Source organism: Rhinolophus ferrumequinum, chromosome 18, assembly GCF_004115265.2.
Source record: "Rhinolophus ferrumequinum isolate MPI-CBG mRhiFer1 chromosome 18, mRhiFer1_v1.p, whole genome shotgun sequence".
Taxonomy (NCBI): domain Eukaryota; kingdom Metazoa; phylum Chordata; class Mammalia; order Chiroptera; family Rhinolophidae; genus Rhinolophus; species Rhinolophus ferrumequinum.
In genome coordinates this window covers 15,227,085-15,247,637 of record NC_046301.1, presented here as the reverse complement: position 1 = coordinate 15,247,637, position 20,553 = coordinate 15,227,085, and the positions used below count along the sequence as shown (strand labels likewise).

Genomic DNA, 20,553 nt, shown 5'->3' with positions numbered 1-20,553 from the left:
AGATGGAAGGGGTCCAAGAGCCAAGGAATGGAAAAGTAAAGAAACAAATTCTCCCGTGGAGCCTCCAGAAGGTAACACAGCCCTGTTGTCACCTTGATTTAGCCCTATGAGAGCCGTGTCAGATTTCTCACCTGTAAAACTGTAGGGTAATAAATGCTTTCTGTTGTTTTAAACCACTGAGTTTGTTATAGCAGCAGTAGGAAACTTGTTGTCACAGGGTAATAGAAAGAGACCAAGAAGTCAGGTATCAACTCTAATCCAAGGCACTTTGCACCAAAGAAACATTTAAAAATTCGTATCCCTAAAGGGAACAGAAAACTCTAAAGCACTCGAAATTCTGGAAACTGACAGCCTTAGTTGACAATAACAACTGTCACTTCAATAAACAATATCTACTGTGTGTCTGTTACCCAGTGTGGACTTTCATCTTGATTGTGCCTCTTTAACTCCAGGGGGAGCCATTCGTGAAGCCATTTGGGGCTGTCCAAAATAGTGGAAATCTATCTGCTATCCCGTACAGTAGCTAGTACTCCCGTGTGGCCGTTGAGCATTTGGAATGTGATTAGTGTGACTGAATTTTTAACATTATTTAATTTTAATTAAGTAGCCACAAGGGGCTGGTGGCAGCTGTATTAGCACAGATGTGGATTATTCTGTGAGGAACACCTAGACTTGTGCTACATAGTGGTGCTGGTTAAAAAAAAAAAAAGCTTTGTAAATTAAATATTGAAACCTAACTTAAACAATGCTAAGGTAATAAAAAGGTTATGAGGATACAGAATGACTCACAGACCCCAAGAACAGGAATACACCTAGACTCAGAAATAACCGGGGCCTGGGACTCAGATGTCATCTTCTGCCCTTGGCTCTGCAGTCTGTGTATCTGCTTTATTTCCTCTGCACACGGAACTTCTCTTCCCCAATCCACATTGTAAAGAGAAGGCCACAATCAGTAGTTCTAGGTTTACATTTCAGTTCAAGAGAGTAGCTGAACTGAACAAGAATCATTCTGATTATAAATTCTCAAGAGAAACGTCAAATGATGGTTCCTTTAGTAGTGATGTGAAAGAGTTTCCGTAAGAAAAGAGGACACAAAATACAGTCATATGTCAAATACAGTCAAGTTTTTTATTACATCAAAGTCAGGTAAACCTTTTGTTAGGTTTAGTGTCTGTGAGGTAGTCATTTAAATTATTTTCTTAAGTTGCCATGGGAAAAAAAATAGGCTATATGAACTCAATTTCAAGTATAAGAAGTTGTTATGCATTGAACTGTGCCCCCCCAAAAAAGATAGGTTTAAATCCTAACCCCAGTATCTCAGAATGACACCTAATTTGGAAACGGTAGTTGCAGACGTAGTTAGTTGACTTCATACTAGTGTAGGCTGGGCCCTTAATCCAATATGACTGGCGTGTTTATAAGAAGAGAGGAGACAGACACACACAGAGAACACAGCCATGTAATGATGGAGGCAGAGAGGGAAATGACACATCTGTACAAGCCAAGGATTACTAGCAAATATCAGGAGAAGAGGCAAAGAAGGGTTCTCCCCAGGTTTCTGAGGGGTATGGTTCTGCCAATACCTTCATTTCAGATTTCTGGCCTCCATCACTGTGAGAGAAATTTGTTTTAAGCCATCCAAATGTGGAGTGATTTGTTACGGTAGCCTTAGGGAAATAATACAGATGTGTTAGGGAACGTCCTGTGTATTTTGTTACAGAAGAGAAAGTGAGTAGATGGGGAGGAGAGTTCTGAGTGTCCTCCAAGAATAGTTTCAGAATATACCATCTTGATTACCCTTTCCCCTTCATTTTATCTAAATGTTTTAAATATTTAAATAAAGAAGATACTTTTATTAGGCCTTTTCTTAATTGCTTGCCAATTTGTCTTCCTAGATACTCCTCTAAATGGTTTCACTTTGTATCCATATTGATCTGTTGAAAGTACAGTTCATAGCCTAAGAATTTAGTGCTAAGAAAAACAAAGCTGTTTTCTAGCTTTCTGTGGAGCCCTGGAAATCACTCAGTCTTTGACAATTTCTTTTAATTACATAGCACTTAGGCCTTGAATAAGTATGGTTAATATTGCCAGGAGAGGATCCTTACAGTATGTTTTCAAAACTAATACCATCTTTGTCAACAGTCACAATTAGGTGGAGGTCATCTTAGATAAACCAAGTTATCTCTGACCCTAGATTCTTGTTTTCCCAACAAGACCAAGAAAAATGTCAAGGATGTAGACTCAAGGGCAGCATTATAAACAGTGTGACCAAGAGCTGGGAAACTTGCCTGAGCCTCAGAGTCTTTTACAGCAAAGACCTAATGTTAAAATTCTCTCAGTTGGGAGAAACAACTCACCACAGAGTGAATTTGTCAACGCACAAGCATGTCCTCTCTTGAGAAATGTTTTATCAAGATGTGAAAAAAGTTTGCCATCAAGATGGCCAAGGGGCATGAACTTTTAATAACTAAGATGAAAAGGGATCTGGAGAAGTGGCACTATTTGTCTCACAGTTCTTGCCTTTCCCAGCTGGGATGGCCACAATCGCGAGGACATGATAAGCTCCCCATTGGACTTTACCATCTATGAGATAAGATGGTGGAATAAAAAGGATGCTGTCATGTGTGCGCTGAAAGGCAGCAGAACATAGTAAGGGAGCCTTGAGCTTCGGCCTAGGCTGGAAGTCAAAACCTAGCACTGCCTCCTCCAATGAGCTGATGTGTTCCCTACCTAATGTGCTTTAGCGCTCACAACAACCCTAGGAATAAAGGGATTATCCACATTTTACTCAGACCAATAAGTCAGACCAGGTGTCTGACTCCCAAACTCGTGCTCAACCACAGTATTCTACTACCTTGGTTTTTTTTCAGATGTTAACCCAGGGATGATCAACGTTCCCCCACCCACTCCTTAGAATTGTTCAGAGGATGAAGTATAACTATAGATGTGACGCTACTTTGGGAAAAGTTTTTAAAGTTTATACACGTGTGTTATTTTTGAATGATTTAAACCAGTTTGGTTGTAACCAAAACCCTTAGATTACATCTAATACTGACGTCTGATCAGAAATTCTTTGTGATCATTGACCCTATTGACAGAGGGTTGGCAGCTACCCCTGAGAAAAGATACTGGTTCAGTCAGAAATTATAATCTCTGTGAGTGATTGCAGAAATCACATCTTGCTCATTGAAGAATGCCTTGGAACAGTGCCTAACACATAATAGATACTCGATAAATGTTTATGAAATAAATTATAACCAATCCCCTGCAGCTGGCAGGGTCCCTAGCTACTGTCGCCATTTTGACAGATACTTATAGACAGTTGGGCTGACAGATTAGGTGGCTGCTATGGAACCAGGGGATGATCCAGAAGGCCTCGGACGACATCCAGATCCTGAGTCTACAACTGAGCTCTGAAGGGGATCCTTGAATAGTTGTTCTGGGAGCCATCATCATTTACAAATGTTTACTCAGAAGAACGATTTTTAGGGGAGCTTCCAACACATTAAATCACTCTAATGCATGCAGTATAAATGCATTTACTGCTTTTGACTATTCCTCTCTGTGGCAACCAAATCAGAATTCAACCCTAAGTACATGAAGGAAAGAATGAGCTGTAATGGTAGATTTATTTTGTTTTTTAATTTTAAATCCGATACGGCAAATATGGAAGTGGTTCGGAGTGTTCTGGACAGATTTGGTTTTGTCAACCTGTCCTAGCTGCTAGCAGTTCATTAAACATTCTACACCACCAGTGAAACAGCTAATCCCTAGTTGCTGCAGGATGTGTACCTGACGCTGGTCAAAGGTAGCAAGTACTAATCTGGGTTTTGTTGCTTTCAAGACTACCTTTTTTTTTTTTTAATTTCAGGTGTACAAAGCAATGTAATAGACATTTACACCCCTCACAGAGTGATAACCACCCCCCAATCTATTACCTCCCTGACATCCTATATAGCTGTTACTATACCATTGCCTCTATTCCCTATGCTGTACTCCGCATCCTGTGACTACACACATATTTAATTATAGTTGACATTCAGTATTACTCAATTTCAGCTTCAGGTGTACACTGCAGTGGTCAGGCATCTACACAGTCCGTGAAGTGATCTCCCTGATAAGTCCAGTGCCCACCTGGCACTCCACATAACCTTTACAACATTATTGATTATAGGACTACCTAACTTCTTGGTGAAGGGTCTGGGTCTCAGCCCCTTCTCCTGCTGCTTGGGAGTCTAAATCTGACCTCTCATTAACTGAAGACTACCCAGTGGCTCTTGTTAAGTGTTTAATCCCTAGAAGTACCTATCTATTCTGAGTATCCAAAAAGCAGTTCTGATCATTGGCTTGTACTCTTCAAAAGAGAATATGTTAAATATTGTTAGAATTGCGTTCAGAACTAGAATCTCCAAGGAATGTTTAGTTACTTAAGTAACAAATGAGCAAATGTTTTGTCTGTAACTTGCCTTAGAGAACTTGGAACTAGAAAGACTATGTTCACGTCCTTAAAAAAAAAGACCATCAGTCCCTGGACATTCCTCCCCACCACTGTTTACTAAAGAGAATAATCTCCAACCCCCTCAGAGGGTTGAAGTGAGAATTAAAGAAGATAATATGTGAAAGTGCTTTATAAACTGTCAAGTGCCAAACACACATAAGGGATTACTCTAGTAGGAAACCGTCCCTACCAAAGATTAATCATTTAGAAAATGTTATAAACATAAATGATTGGTTTTCATATTCAAACTCTGACAAATTGTAGCCATGAGGCAAGTAATTGAAATCTGGGGAGAAAACTTAACAATCTAGCATTTTCAGTTGATTTGGAAATACTAGTTTCACATCTCATAGAGTAATTAATATACAGCATTTGGGGGCTTGTATTTAAAGTCATTGTAACAGTGAATTGCCTAGCGAGGCAACCATTGCCTGGGAATTTCACGATTCTGAACATTAGCCAGTGCACTAACGGAAGGCTGAGGCTACCCTGCTCTTACCGCTCCATTTCCAGGAAACTTTCAGCCACCTTTTTGACGCTGTTAGGATAGCTAACGGAGTACGTGAGTTAAAGTGGGTTCAGATTTCATCCGGTATGCTAACCCATGTCTATGTTCCGGATGCGAACCAAGAACATTTCTAGCCTTCCTTGAGGAATTCCACTCCGCGGAACAGTACGGAGCAGGCAGGTGAAAGCCACTTCTCGATTCCCCATCCCTTTTCTGAGATGCCGCCATCAGCTCTTGGACCCCAGAGAAAGCAACAGAGCTTGGAGACTGGGGTCGAGGGAGGATGGTGCTGACGACCCGCTCCTACCCGCCCCCCGGGACCTCCCGGGCGGGGTTGGGCAGGGGTCGTCGCCCCTCCCCGGGGCGGGGCTCGTCCCGGCTCACCGCGCCCGGCTGAGTTGCCGGCTACAGAGGCTGCAGCGCAGTGGGCGGCAGGCGCGATGTATCTCCGCAGGGCCGTCTCCAAGACCCTGGCGCTGCCGCTGAGGACGCCCTGCAGCCCCGCGCCGCTCCGGAAGGACGGTGAGTGCCAGGCGCTGGGCAGGCTGTCCAAGCCTGAAAAGTACAGGAGCCTCGCGCGCGGATCCCGCGGGCGCCCCTGTAACCATCTGTCGCTGGTGGGCCAAACCCGACCCGGAGCAGCAGAAGCCTGAGTTGGAGATGGGGAGGAGAACTGGGAAAGGGGAAGGCGCCCCGAAGTTCTTGGGAGACTTTGATAGTAGGGAGCCTTTCCAGCGCAGCTTCTGAATCCGGGCTAGAATTCCTGGGTTCGAATCTTGATCTTGGGCAAGTGATTTCACCTCAGTTTCCTCATCTGTAAAATGGGACTATCACGGTTGAGTTCCAATGGGTTACTATCTAGTTAAAGCGCTTAGAACTGCCAAGCTTACAAACTCTTGGCTGGCTAGTTGTATTACTATAGGGACCAATGCACTCTCCAACTTCATGGGGAAGCAGAGGCATGAGTGGGAAGGTGGGCACTGACCAGTGAGCCAGGCAGGGTGCTGGACGGAGTGCCGCCCCAGTGGGAGTAGGTTACGGCTCTTGAGTAAATAAACTCAATACATGGCCGGGGCGCGGCAGCCTCGACCCACGAGCCCTGGCCCTGGCACCCCGGCGAGGAAGCGGCCTACGAAGCACTTTACTTGGCGGTTGCAGGTAGACCTGGAGCTGTCCAGCTGTTTGGCTTGGTCATCCTTGTATCTGTAACCTTTAGGTGTGCTGGGGAAGAGGAAGCATATTCAGAAAGTTCCTGGAGGGGAAGTTGCCGTGAAAGCTGGACGCTTATTAAATAAAAATTGACAGGTACGAAAGCGCCAAGCATCGTACCTGCAACATTGCAGGTGCATAGGTGCGAGCGTAGGAGTACTTGTCAGCGCACCAGGGTCGCGCTCCGGTGCGGTCCTGTCCCTGCCGGCTCTTTCCGAGTCCTCACCCGACTCCCCTCCATTTACCGTGCCCCTGATTGGTGCGGGGAGGCTTCTAGACCACCTCATAGACAATTCTCAGTTCTCCCTTCACGCCGCCTCACTTCCTAAGGCTTGTCAGGTGGCTTTGGCTCAGTTCGTGCATTTGAGCCAGAGAGAGAGAAAGACTCCTGCGGAAAATTCCATGGGTCTTTGTTGTTGTTGTTGTTTTTTCACGTCGATTAGGCCAGTGGTGGTGACGGTACTGGTGGGAGGGAAGGAAGATCTATCCAACTAGCTTTGTTTCTCTCTTAAAATGCTGGTGGGAAGAAGTTCCCTCACGACAAACAGAAATAAGGCGTCTTCGTTCTCCTTGATCTTTAAACCGAATGAGATAGAGCAATTTTTTTTCTTTGGTGAAATGGAGAAGCCATTCATCTTAAACTGCTGAAGATAACGGGGCTGTTGTGATTGTGGGTGGGGAGAAAGCTGAGTCCTTCGACCTGGTCTTTCGCATTATCTGTGCGCATCCCCCACGGTCATCACCCGCAGACATACGCGTCCACACTTTTTTGTTTTTCTTTTTTGGTAGCTGCACATGTTTCAAATAATGTCCTCCCCAACTTGAGGCAAAAGAAATTTAAAACTTCTAAATAGGCAGTGAGCAATACTGGTTGTAGCAGTGCTAGTCTTTCTCTAATTTTCACCTAATTACTTTTTTTGTAGCACCTATTTGCTTGTGTACGTGAAGAATTAATGTTGACTGGAAATTTGGCTTCAGTCATGGACATTAACCTTTTGGTTCTTTCTATTTTGATGAAAAATAAAATTGTTTCAGTTTTATTGAAGGATACAATTTTAACTGCCTCATCAAATTTTGTTCTCTGGTTTTTGCTTGTAAAAATATAACTTTTAAATGAATAAATAATTTAGGTTTATAATAGGTCATTGGAAAAAACACAGAAAGACAAAATAGAAGTCACCTGTAATCCTACTACTCAGTTGATACCACTATTTATATTTTAGTATATGTAACGCTCCAGACTTTTTTTCCCTTAGGCACATTGCTTCCAAATATCTGGAACAGTTCTGTATACATTATTTTGGTACAACTTTTCACTTAATATATTGTAAATATTTTCTCAAGTAAATATTCTTCTGGAAAATTTATAATGTCTATTTGTTTCCCATTGTATGAATATGCTAAATTTGTCTAATTGATCTTTCTTGAATATTTATTTCCCATTTCATTGCTCTTTTAAATAACTTTGCCATAATTGTATTTAAGTCTTAAGTCTCTGATAATTTTCTTCATTTCTTCTTATTAAAAAATCTTTTTAATATTTATGTCATTGATAACTATGAATATTACACATTTCTATTTAATAATAAATATATTTTTAAACCAACAAAAGCTCCACTACAAGTCAATACCATAACCTCTTAGCAGAGTCTATTTGGGCACATTTGCAGGGAAAAAAATTTGTTTCTAAGAGATAGTCACTTACATTCAAACTAAGAACATACTTATGAAATCTCTCCAAGTTTGCTACTACAAAGATTTGTAATCAGTGCAAAGGTCTTAAGATTTGCCCTCTGCAACTCATAACTTCTCACTGGTCCCCACACCCATATGCTCTATGACAGGCCACATCAAATTCCTTTGTCCTTTCCCAGTCACACAACTCATGCTTTTGCACATGCTGTGCCTTCCACCTCCAGTGCAATTTTCCCTTCCCTTATTTATCTGACAAACTCCTACTTTCCTTTAAAACTCAGGGAATGTTTTTTAAATTGTGTCCGCTACCTTGAGCCAACTAGCTGAGTTTTTCCACTGTATTTTCATGGTACTGTTGCAGCTACTACTTATATCTATTCCAGCATTTGTCATACTGCATTGCAATTGTTTGTCTGCAGTTATGTGTCTGTCCATCTGTTCCTTCTTTCTAGATTGTGAGCTACTCGACGCTAGGAACCTTGTGCGTCTTGTTCACGGTTTTTTCCTTAATGCTTCTAAGAATGCCAAACACATAATAGGGGTTCAACTGTATTTGTTGATGGATAAATAAATGTCTCTACTTTTTTTATCTTTAAAATAAAGAATTTGAGCTATGTGAACTTTAAGCTCCGTCTAGGTCTGAGTCTATTATAAAAATTTCAATTCCAGGGCATATAGTATGTACAAATTTTGGCACTATAGAGTAAGTATATGTAAATATAACAATACAGCACTTTTATCTATCTCTATTTAGTTTCTACAGAATTGTACTTCCCTTTCAGATGTGACTTTGCTGTAACGTTTGCCTTTAAAAAGCTTCTCACTGCCCATGTTTAAAGGCTTTACATTAGAAAAGGAACGCTTCTTCCTATATCTACATTTGTATAACAGATTTACAGAAGTGTGTTAAATTTCAACATAAATGTTTTATGTAGCATGTAAATTTTAAGTACAAATATATTTAATTCATTTTTTGGAAATGTCTTTTCCACTAAATCCTGTTGTGGAGTACATACAGTAAATGGATTTATTTTGCTAATATGCATCTCATTTGACGCTTACAATTGTTCAGTGCTTTTGTCATTTCTCCTCACCCACACCTGCACTCCTTTCAAGAAAAGCATGATGCTAAGCATCAAAATGACAGGTTTCATAAGTACTTGTCAAATTAGATTGGGAAACTGTCAAGTGGAATTATTACCCTACCTCTTAACACTGTCTTCCCTTAAGCTAATGTCACTTGATGTTAATAGAGTCTAGGTTCACTGAGCGGAAAATATTTTTAAGATGTAATTATTTAAAACAGCTTTGCTTAAGTGATGTGAACACACCTAACTGTGTTTAAACTTGTTTTCTTAGCGTCTCTCAGGTGGGTGTCGTCTAACAGATTCCCTGGGTCGCCTGGTTCCAACACGATCTACTATCTGGTTGTTGGTGTCACAGGCAGTGCTGGTGGATACTACGTAAGTGTTGAAATAACCAGTGTGTTCAGCAACTCATGTATTTTCAACCTGTGGTTAAACTCAAAGCAATGTCAAGGTCAGGAAATGGGATTAATTAAATAACAAGATTCTGAAGATTTTTTTAAGTAGAAAAATCAACATTTTGTAATACCACTAAGTGTGGGTGACTTTCAATAAAAACAATGTCATTACAGATATTAAATATAATAGCTGACAGTTGAGTGTCATGTGACAGACTCATGGCTCATTGAATAATTACAATTCTGGAAGATAGGTACTGTTATTAACATTGAATAGGAACTGTTTTTGAAAGATTAACTTTTAAAAAAATGAGTAGACTTTATTCTTTAGAGCAGTTTTAGATTTACAAAAAAAGTAACAGAAAGTCATATTATTTGGAATTGGGGTTCCCAGGTACCTCTTCTTACCCCTGTGCCCCACCTTCCCCTATCAACAATCTTGCTTTAGTGTGGCACGTTTGTTACAACTGGTAAGTTAATATTGACACATTATTATTAACTAAAGTCTATAGTTTACATTAGGCTTCACTCTATGTTGTACATTCTATGGGTTTTTACATTTGATAAATGTATAATGACATGTATCCACCATTACAGTATCATACAGAATAGTTTCACTAAAAATCCCCTGTACTTACCTATTCATTCCTCCCTCTTCTCCCCAATCTTTTTACTGTCTCCATTGTTTTCGTTACTTTTATATCTTTATATACTTTTATTATTTAAAACAATTAGTATTTATTCATAATTTAAAAAAAATTCAAAATAGATATATAAAATTTAAAAAAATGTTTTCCTCCCTGGTCCTCATATTCATTCCCCACCCCAGATAATAACTGTAAAACAAAGCTTTTAATATTGATAATATGATTTTGGAGCTAAAACAATGGACCATTTGTGAGTTAAATACGATAAACCTATTGAATCATTCCCCAGTTTTGTCATAAACTTTGTAAGTCAAAATCTGATCTTCATTATGAACAAAAGTAGAGTAAGTATATTCTTTGGAAGCCATAAGAGTACACAATCACTATGTTTTAGTTTGACCCTACAGACATATGCGTAAAGGGATGTTTAGTCATAACTAGGAACAATTTATAGGACTATGTAGATGGCCAAAGCAAAATACACATTCTAATCTTCAAAATTTTGAGAGCCTCAAGAAGTCAGGAAACTTCAAACATGTCACTTGTATTATTGCCCTCCACTAATCTACCAGCTTTCATTCATATCCAGATTCCTTTGCTTCTATCATCTTTCTGCTGTTTAATGTTGAATTCTTCCCAGGACTACTATAGTTGGATATAGGCCTCTGGAAAAATCAATATTGGATTAGGCCATGCAATTATGTGGGAAGCTGGAAGGCTGACATTCATCTGGGCATCTCTGCACCCCTAACTATGTTTACTAGTACCAGACATGAACCTCTCCAGTCTGCTAAATCTTTCTTTGCCAAAGTTATGGAAGGTTATGAACTGGCTGCTCCTGAGAGCCCTTTCTGGCCTTGTTCTCTCACAGGGGGCGTGGAAGTTGGACAAGTGATGATCTCTGAGACCCGTGCAAGTCCCTTTCCCGTGCAAATCTCTAAGATTATGTAGTTTTCATCTTGAATGTTGGAAGCCTTAATTCTCAAGAATCTCAGGCTAATTTCAGGAGGAAATACAGAATGTGAGGCACTCGAAAACTTGTATTCTAGTCCTCGCCTCCCCTGCCTTGTCCTGTACTAAAGTAAGTTCTCTGTTAGATGTATCTGAATTAAATCCACAGATGCTCAGTAGCCAAGAGCAGTCTTCCATTTCCAAGTCAAATCTACTACTAAGGCCCCTTAGAATCTGAGAAAGGCCCAGGTCACTTAAATTTTTTTAGAATCTGCATATAATGAACAACCAAACTGGTTTATAAAAGTTGTGATATATTTTAAATGCTTTCATTTAATAAATAACTCATATCACTTGGAAATAACCTCCCCCAAAGTCTAAATTTGAGATCCCCTCTTCTAACAGGCCTTTGTTCTATTCCGCTTGACTGTATTAGATTTGGAAAAACTAGATTCTCTGGGCCACTCATGAATGAGAATTTTTCTAATGTCATCATCTCTCCAATTCTGCCTAAAGCAGCTTTCTCCTCACCTTGTGTTCTAGCCCCTTGAACGAGAAGTCCCTAATGTCCCTTGGGACATTGCTGCTGGAATGGTCGTTTCAGGGAAATGAACTTCGCACAGGTTCACCTTTCGTGTACTGCAAACCGAGGGTGCTGATTCAGCATATTGGTCCGATAAGCTGTCTTTATCTACTGTGTGTGTTCTCAGTTTTCTGTTAGAGCATTTGTTTCTTTCCTTTTTTAAAGCATTCTACCTAATTACAAAGGTTTTCAAAGGGGAAACAAAAGAATGGATGGTGTGCATTGATTGGTTTCTCTTCTTTGAAGTGTATATACCTTTGAACTTAAGCTTTGCATGATGAATATAAATCATGATGAAAAAAACGCTCAAGAAATAAACTTAAGCACACATTTACTTTCAGACTTATAGGACAGTAACATCAGAGCAAGCCAAACACACTGAACATACAACGAATTTGAAAGAAAAAACCAAAGAAGAGTTACAGCCATTTCAAGGTAAAGTGAATTTATTATTATCATTTTTTTCCTTAAGGCACTGATTTCCATCATCTTAGCCTAGCAACAAACACTATTTCCTTTTGGCTTGTTTACTGACTAAATCCAGAATGGCTCTGGGTAGGAGTTTGTTCAGACAGGAAAAGCCCAGCCAAAACCTAGAGAATATTGTTCTATGTTTTGGATGAGTGCATTTGATAAAAGAAAATGTTTTACATTTATACAGCTGACCAGCAGTTTTGACTTCTCTGTGTGGTAATATTACTTTTCCCCTACTGAGGCTTCCATTCATGCAGGCCTAATTTTAGTATCTGTCTCTCTCAGCAGCTTGATCCTTCATTTCCCTTTTTTAGTTTTTCAAATCATAAAACTAATTTTTGTTTCAGTTTTGGCTAAGACCAGTCGTGTGTCTTTGCCCAAAGTATACTTGACATTAGTGGAGGGACACTGAGTCCCTCCGTTGACCCAATTAATAAAATGGCAACTATAGGAACAGAAACTTTACATTTTCACCCTAATGTATATTTCTTGCCTTAAACTGCTTGCTTTAAATCATACTTTCCCCCATCTCAACTATAATGCGATCCTGATCACTTACTATGATCAATTTTGGGGGACAGAGATAATAGCTGCTCATGGACCAGTTTTAATCTTTTAGTCATGACAATAGTAAGAAACAATATCATCAGTAAACATTATTGAATATAATCATGCGGAGACTGATTGTAATAATAATAAAATAGAGCCTTTCCATAGCAGCTTAGTGGTTTTAAACCCCTTTTTATACATAATGTTTTAATCAGTTCTCACAATGGCTCTGTGCAATAAATATTTTTAATATCCCCATTTTGCAGATGACAGAACTGAGGTTGAGAATGGATTAATGACTCCTCAGTCATCGACTAGTAAATTGGCTACTTTTCTATGCTATCTCATATGACAGGTTGGCTGTATATTTTCCTGTTCTTTGTATCTGAGTAAATAATATATGTAAATTATCTTTTTAAGTTCAATAGGTTCAGAAGGTTTACGGAAAAGCAGATTCCCCATTTTCCCTCCCCAGAGGCAACCAATAATACCAGTTTTTCTGAATCTTCCTGGAAATAGTCTTTGTAAATATAACTACCTAGGTATATAACTTATCCCCTTTTGTCCTAATACAAATAGTACCAAACTACACATTGGTTTTTCCTTGTTTTTTTTCACTTAACAGTCTACCTTGAAGACCTTACATATCAGTACATATAGATCTGTCTCCTTTTTTAAAATGACTGCATAGTGATCCACTGTCTTCCCATGCTCTTTCAATTAATACTTTGCTTCTTAAAACTAAAACTACCTTATGACCCAGCAATTCCACTTCTGGGTATACAGAGAAAAAACTGATGGTTGCCAGATGGGAAGAGGGGTTAGCGGATGGGGGAGAAGGTGAAGGGATTAGAAAGTACAAATTGGTTGTCACAAAATAGTTATGGGATGTGAAATACAGTATGGGGAAAATAATCAATAATGTTGTAAAGATATGTAGGTCGTCAGATGGGTACTGGAGTTATTGGGGGGATCACTTCATAGATTATATAAACGCCCAAACATTGTGCAGTACACCTGAAACTAATATAAAATAATGTTGAATGTCAATTATAATTAAATAGTATATACATATTTAATTATAACTTATATAAGTATATGTATTATATATATCGTCAAGGGATGTAAAGTACAGCATAGGGAAAATAGTCAATGGTATAGTGAGAGCTATATACAAGGTCAGAGGGGTAATAGACTTGGGGGGCTTATCACTTTGTGAGGGGCACAAATGTTTAATCATTACGTTGTTTTGTACAACTAATAAAAAATTACTCAAAAAATTTATACTTTGATTAATGGACTAAATCTTAAAGGTGAAAGAGAGAACCTTTCGGGAGCGGCGAAAGCAAGTTCAGAACCCCCTGAAGTACCTTCAGTGGAAGCTCAGGCGGTGGCTGCTGGAGAATTCCTCGATGCCACTGTTGCAGTCCTAACAGAGGCTTCAGCGGGTCCCCACCCTGCGGAGGCTGCCCGGGTGGACACCACGGCAGTCGGTGCTGAAACTGGGCCAGAGGTTCCAAATGCAGCCACCGGTGAAACCGCAGAAGTCAGCACCGAAACGACCTCAGAGGTTACCAGTGCAGCTCTGGGTGAAGCTGATGCCATTAAAAATGATAACGGTACAACTGAGAACGAAAGCAATGGTGAATTTGCTGAACTAGAAAAAGGAAATTCTCCAATTGAGTCAGAATCCTCGACCGAGGATGATTTACAGGAAGAAGCCAGTGTAGGTTCTGAGGCCACCTCTGCTCAAGGCTAATTTCATGCTGACTGACACTTCAGCAAAAAATGCAATAGAGTCTGATAGGTGCTTTTGTAGGTTTAGTAACCTCAGTGTTTTTTTTTAAAAAAGCTTGCTTTTCTAGAAAACTGTAATATGCCTTGAAGAGTTTTGGTATCTACTGACAAGTTTCAGGATTGAGAGATTTGAGATTTTATATGTCTTTTAGAAGAGTTTTCTAGTCTCTGAGATAGAATATGACAATGCAGTAAAGAGCTTCAAGAGTTTCATTGTGGATTTAAATTTTATATCATAGGAATTGAGCTATCTATACAACCCGCATTCCTGTTAATTTTGCTATATCTTTATTTTTACTTCAGTGTGTGTAAATCTAGATTCTTGAATTTTGATTTGAACCCATTTAAATAAAATTGGAAAATCTAGTGTTTCTATTTTTATTCATTAATATTTATATGTATAAATATTATATATTAACATGTGCACATATATCATCAAATGAATGTTGCAATATTATCCAAAACAATCATGTAACCTAAGGAGAACTCTGCATATAGCAATATATATGTCCTTTCTTCCATCAATATTACCTGGGGGCTGTGCTGATATTTTCCGTTTCTGTTTAGTTCAGTTCAATCACTGTTTATTGAGGACTTAACACTTTGTGCCAGGAATCATTCATTCTTTTGCTCATTCATGTATTCAACAAATATTAACTGAGCACCTGTAACCTACCAGTTTTAAGTGCTGAGAATAAAAAAAAAAAAGAAAAATTCCTACACTTCCCAGTTTATATTCTAGAGTATGATCAAACAATAAACAAGATATATTGAAAACAAGAAAGTGAAAGGGTTATAAGTGTTGGTTAGAGGTGGAAATTGTAATTTTGGAGAGGGTAGCCAGAGAAGGCCTTACTAAGAAGCTGTCTTGTGAATAAAAACATGAAGGATGCATAAGGGACCTAGTCATGAGGACATGGGGGCAGGAAGGGGGAAGAGCGAGGGAGAATCATTCCAGATGGGAGAACTGAGAAGGGCAAAGGATCTGAAGCACTATGAGATATGTATATATATATACAGACACAAATTTGAGGCATTCCAAAGTGCCAGTGTGGCTACAGTGGAGTGGAAAGAGGGAGCATAGTTGGAGATGATTTCGAAGAGAAAGAGAATGGTTATGCAGGGACGGGCTAGATCCTGCAGGGTCTAGGAAGATTTGGGCTGTTAGAAGTTGTCGTGGATGCTGCGGTGCTCTGCCTGGATCCCCTTAACTGGGCCAGCACATTTATTCCCAGCTGCTGCGAGTGCTACACACCCCCTGTCACCCCAGGCCGCTCACAACAATGACTGACTGCAACCGTGATACAAAAGGTGGGGCCCCGAGCTAACCAGGGAGGGGCTCAGGCTGGAGTTGGTTTCCAGCGGAGATTACATCCTTGCTTAGCTTTTTTCCCCTGTCCTACCCACTTTCCTTCCTGGATTCTCCTGAAAGCATTCTTTCAATAAATCATTTGCCCCAAAATTCCTGCTTCAAGCTGTTCTAGGGAACTCCACCTAAGATAATTGGCTTGGGATGTGGTTCTAGGAAGAGGACCCTAAGAATAGGATTCTGGAATCATATCACACTCCAGCAAGGGGGCAGCCAGGACCCCCTCGCTGCTGGTAGGTGGAGGAAGGCTAGTCTCTATCTGTCTGTAGCAGTGTGATTGCTCACATTTTCACCCATGCTAAACTAGGGTGAGATTTAAGTGGAAGATGATATAATGTTAAACTCTGAGGTACAGGATGGTATCTTGGATTTGTTGTGAATTTGTCTCAATATCAGCTTTGCATTAGACTCAGAAGTCTAAGGCCCATGGCACAATTAAGGGATGCTGTTTTACTCATCCCTTAAGGGATGCTGTTTTACTCATCTTACTTAATCCTGTAAGATGGAGCAGAAATATTACCGAGTGCCACTCTTAAGTTATCAACACACACGCAAAAAAGCATTCTTCTCCACTGTTTCGGTTAGGATGGGTTCTGCTGCAAGTAACAGAAAACTCAAAATGGAGTAAACAACAGACAGACAGTTATTATCTAAGTAGATATCCAGAGGTCGAGCAGCTCCAGGGTTGGTTTATTCTGTGGCTTGGTCGTCAAGAACCAGGTTGTTTATATTATTCTGCTCTATTATCAAGAATGTGTGGGCTTTATCCTTGGTAGGCTTTCTTCATAATCACACGGTGAATCACTACAATTCTAGGTATTTTACTGAGCCACAATAATGTCCACCAGAAGCCTTTCAAAGACAAGAATTTCCGCCTCTTAAAAAAATAATTTAAATACATTTTTTTCAACATTTTATTGTGGAAATTTTCAAACAAAAGTGGATAGAACAGCATAAGGAATCTTCATGTGCCCTACAATGCGGATTTATTAATGATCAACTCTTGGCAAATCTTGTATTCATAGTCCTACCCACTTATCTTCCACTACCACCACTGACTGTATTTAAGATCATAATGACAACTATAACAACAATAACTGTTTAGTAATACTAATTATCTGGTCAGGGATCAAATTTCATCAACTGCCTCATAAGGGTTCCCCCCACCCCAGTTTGTTTTTTGAATCAGAATCTAATTAAAGTCCTCATTGCACTTTGCAATTGGTCGATACATATATTCTTAAGTCCCTTTTTCTATAGGTCCCCCCTCCATCTCTCTTTTGTTTTTCTTTACAATTTTTATTTTTAATAAACTGGGTTATTTGATCTGTAGAATTTTTCACAGTCTGGATTATGTGTTTTTGTTTTGTTTTGTTTTAATATGTTCCTCTGCCCTGTACTGCCTCTTAGTTTGTACAGTATTTAGATCTATAGGTTTGATCACAGTTAGGTATATTGTTTTGGCAGGAATACGTCATAGGTGGTATTCACACTTCCATCAGGAGACATGCAATATCGGACTGTTTTTGTGATGTTAGACATTATGGTGATGCTGTAATCTTGTCATTATTTGTGTATTAGCAGGACTACTTCTCTAAAGGGGAACTTCTTTCACCAACTGTTTGCTTACACTGAGATACAGTTCAAACAGGAAAGACAGAATAAGGATTTGAATCTTTTTATTTCCAGTTTTCAAAATAATGAGATGGCTCCCTAGCATCCTCCATAAGCGACCAATAAATTATTTTTTAGCATCATTATGAACCATTTAAACATAATGTATGTGCTTCAGTCAATTGCAGTTATTATCCTTACTAATGCTCAAATTTCTCATCATTGACACAGGGGAGATTCTTCAAGTGGGCTTCTGAATCCTTTTGACTCCACCCTCATGGTCCTGGATAGCTTCATTGCTTTCCGGTATGATGAGACGTAAATATCCTACACCAGCCTCAGAGTCAGCTGTTTCTTTAAGAAGCACTGCTTCTTTTCAATGTGAGTGTAGTCCTTAAGGATTTCAGGATTTAAACTACAATCTGCGTGATGAAGGGGTGTCCATTGCTGCTATTGGGTTGGTCATTGCATCCAGGCCTTTAAGTGGACAGAGCTAAGAAGTACATTTTTTAAAAAGATAACATATATCATGAATTCGTACTGATACTTCTAATTCAAAGCTAGGGCCACAAGGTTTTTACAATTTAACCTGATTGATCTTCTGTTTCACTCCAAAAATTTGCATCTCAAAGACACCAACAGAATTACTTACGTGATTTGTCCCACAACACACAAACTGCAGTCTCGAAATAACAAATGCTCTCGTTAATAATATAATTACTAAAAACACTTCAGGATTTATTTGTGGAGTACTTGTTATCCTTGGTGCATATACAGTAATATACTGTGCTTGGACGTCACTTGCAACAGCTCCTCTCTGCGCAGTTGTGCCATAACTCAAATCGCACTTTCATATTGTTTTCAAGGGATTACCTTTTAAAACTATTTTTAACTTCTTAATAATTATATAAACTCCTTTCTTGGTTCTAACGTCAAATCTGTGAAACAAGATACATGAGTATGCAGAGAAGTCTAGCTTTTCTCTCTATTTCTTCCATCTGGTTCCTTCCATTTTGTGGGTTTTTTTTCCTTCCTTATTTTGGTATAAACTATATATATTTGTTACCCTTTCTTTTTAGATAAACAGTAGTATACTATACATACAGTGCTCCACTTTGCTTTTTTGCTGTTGTTTTTTTCACTGAACTGCGCACCTGGAGATCGCTGTATTGTGGTACATAGAGATAGTCTTCATTACTTGTCATGGCTGCATAGTCATGGCTGCATAAAACTCCACATGAGAGTACCATGGTTTACTCAACCAGTCTCCTACTGATGGACATTTGAGTTGTTTCCAGTATTTGCTATTACAAATATTGCTGCAATGAATAGCTTCATGCAAATGTCTTTTTGCATTTTGACAGTGTATCATTGGGATAGATATCTGAAAGAGGGATTGCTAGGTCAAATACATATGTCATTTTGCTAGCTATTGCAAAGTCCTTCCATAGGAGCCATACCACTTTGCTCCCCCAAAATGGCAATGTATGTGAGAGCCTGTTTCCTGACAAAGTATTTTGTCAAATGTTTGGATTTTTGCTCATGTGATAGATAAAAAAATAATATCTCAGTGTAGTTTTAATTTGTACTTCCTTTATTAAGAGTGAGGTTGAGTATTTTTTTTATTTGGTTAAGGTCCATGTACATTTCTTTTTCTGCAAACCATCTGTTCAGATCTCTAGGGCATCTTTTATAGTGTTGTCAGTATTTTCCCATTCTATTTTTTTAGAGCTCTTTATACACTAGAAATGGTAAACTTTTGTCTATTGATACAAGGTATAAATATTTTTTCCAAGTTTGTCCTTCATCTTCTTACTTTACTTATGGTATTTTTACAGTACAAGAGATTTTTAATTTTCCTGTAATCAAATTTATCAGTTTTTTTTTCTGTATTGTTTCTGAATTTTGAGCCATTGTTAGTGTAGTGAATTGGGGAAAAAAAATAGCCACAAATTCTTCCCCTGTATGCACACTCCTGTGAAGTGTGACTTTATACCTCTTTCCGTCAAGAGATGGAGACTGTTTTTCCATCCCCTTGAATTTGGGCTTGCCTTGAACTTTGGTGTGATACGATGGTGTGGTAATGATTTTGTGCAAGTTCTCACACTCTGGGACCCTGAGAGCACTGTGGGAAGAAGCCTGGGCTCCCCTCCATGAGAATGAGAGACCATAGGGAGAGAGGGGCCCCACCTACCACTCGCACTAACTCCAGATATGTGAGTGAGGCCATCTTAGATCAGCTCCAGCCTTGATGGCAGACGGCTGCAATTGTTTGAGTGAGCCCAGACAAGATCAAGTAAAAACCACCCAGTTGAACACAGACCAGATTGCTAATCCACAAAATTGTGAGCGAGTGAGAGAGTTCTGCATGAAGCCATGAAGATGGGGTAGTTTAAGCAGCGATATATAGTGAAGATAGATAGGAAATAAAGCTTAACCTTGAATTTGGTGCAGACTAGGTTTCATGCTGTTGTATTTCACATTCCTCAGAAGGGATGAAGAAAGAACTAGCTGTGCCAAGTCGATCCAGGATTTGTCTGGCTTAGGCTCCCGGACAATTGTTGCCTTTTCTGAAAAATTGTTTAGTTCTCCTAATTGGCAAACGTGACTGCACACGGAAGGATTATTTTTCCTTTTAAAATTCAATATATTTTTAAAACAACCTTTTAAAGCAGCAGTTATCATGTCTAAAAGCAACCTATATTTTGTTAACCTTTTTCAACCTTTAACAACCAATGTAATGCAAGTTTAACAACAATATTCCACAGGCAGCATTTTTATTATCAGACCATTGACTGATTTTAATAACATAAAAAAGGATATTTAAAAAGTCAAAGTGGAATAAATAGAGTATGGGGCCCATAATGTGAAACTCACTGCAAAAGATAAAAACTGGCAGCAGAATCAGAGAACCAAGTTCTCTTTGATGAAGATAGGGATATAAAGGAAGACTAAGTTTAGGAAAATACAACACACACTTCTAATTAATGACATGCTGTGGGGACAGAGCCAGGAGTGCAGTTTCCAGGCTCTCGGCCTCACATGGAAAGGTGCTGGCTCGGAAGACTAAGTTTAGGAAAATGCAACACACACTTCTAATCAATGACATGCTGTGGGGACAGAGCCAGGAGTGCAGTTTCCAGGCTCTCGGCCTCACATGGAAAGGTGCTGGCTCA

The 20,553-nt window shown here is 39.3% G+C and overlaps 2 protein-coding genes across 3 annotated transcripts in view; one reads left to right on the top strand and one right to left on the bottom strand.

Moving 5' to 3' along the window:
- NAA15 (N-alpha-acetyltransferase 15, NatA auxiliary subunit) overlaps window positions 1-20,553 on the bottom strand; it is a 120,382-nt gene that overhangs the window by 65,352 nt on the left and 34,477 nt on the right. The window lies entirely within an intron of this gene.
- Window positions 5,406-14,425, top strand: MGARP (mitochondria localized glutamic acid rich protein). Its single transcript, XM_033133675.1, has 5 exons — window positions 5,406-5,528; window positions 9,270-9,373; window positions 11,916-12,009; window positions 12,864-12,914; window positions 13,911-14,425. Exons 1-5 carry the CDS (start codon window positions 5,447-5,449, stop codon window positions 14,354-14,356), a joined length of 777 nt encoding a protein of 258 aa, XP_032989566.1. The 5' UTR covers window positions 5,406-5,446; the 3' UTR covers window positions 14,357-14,425.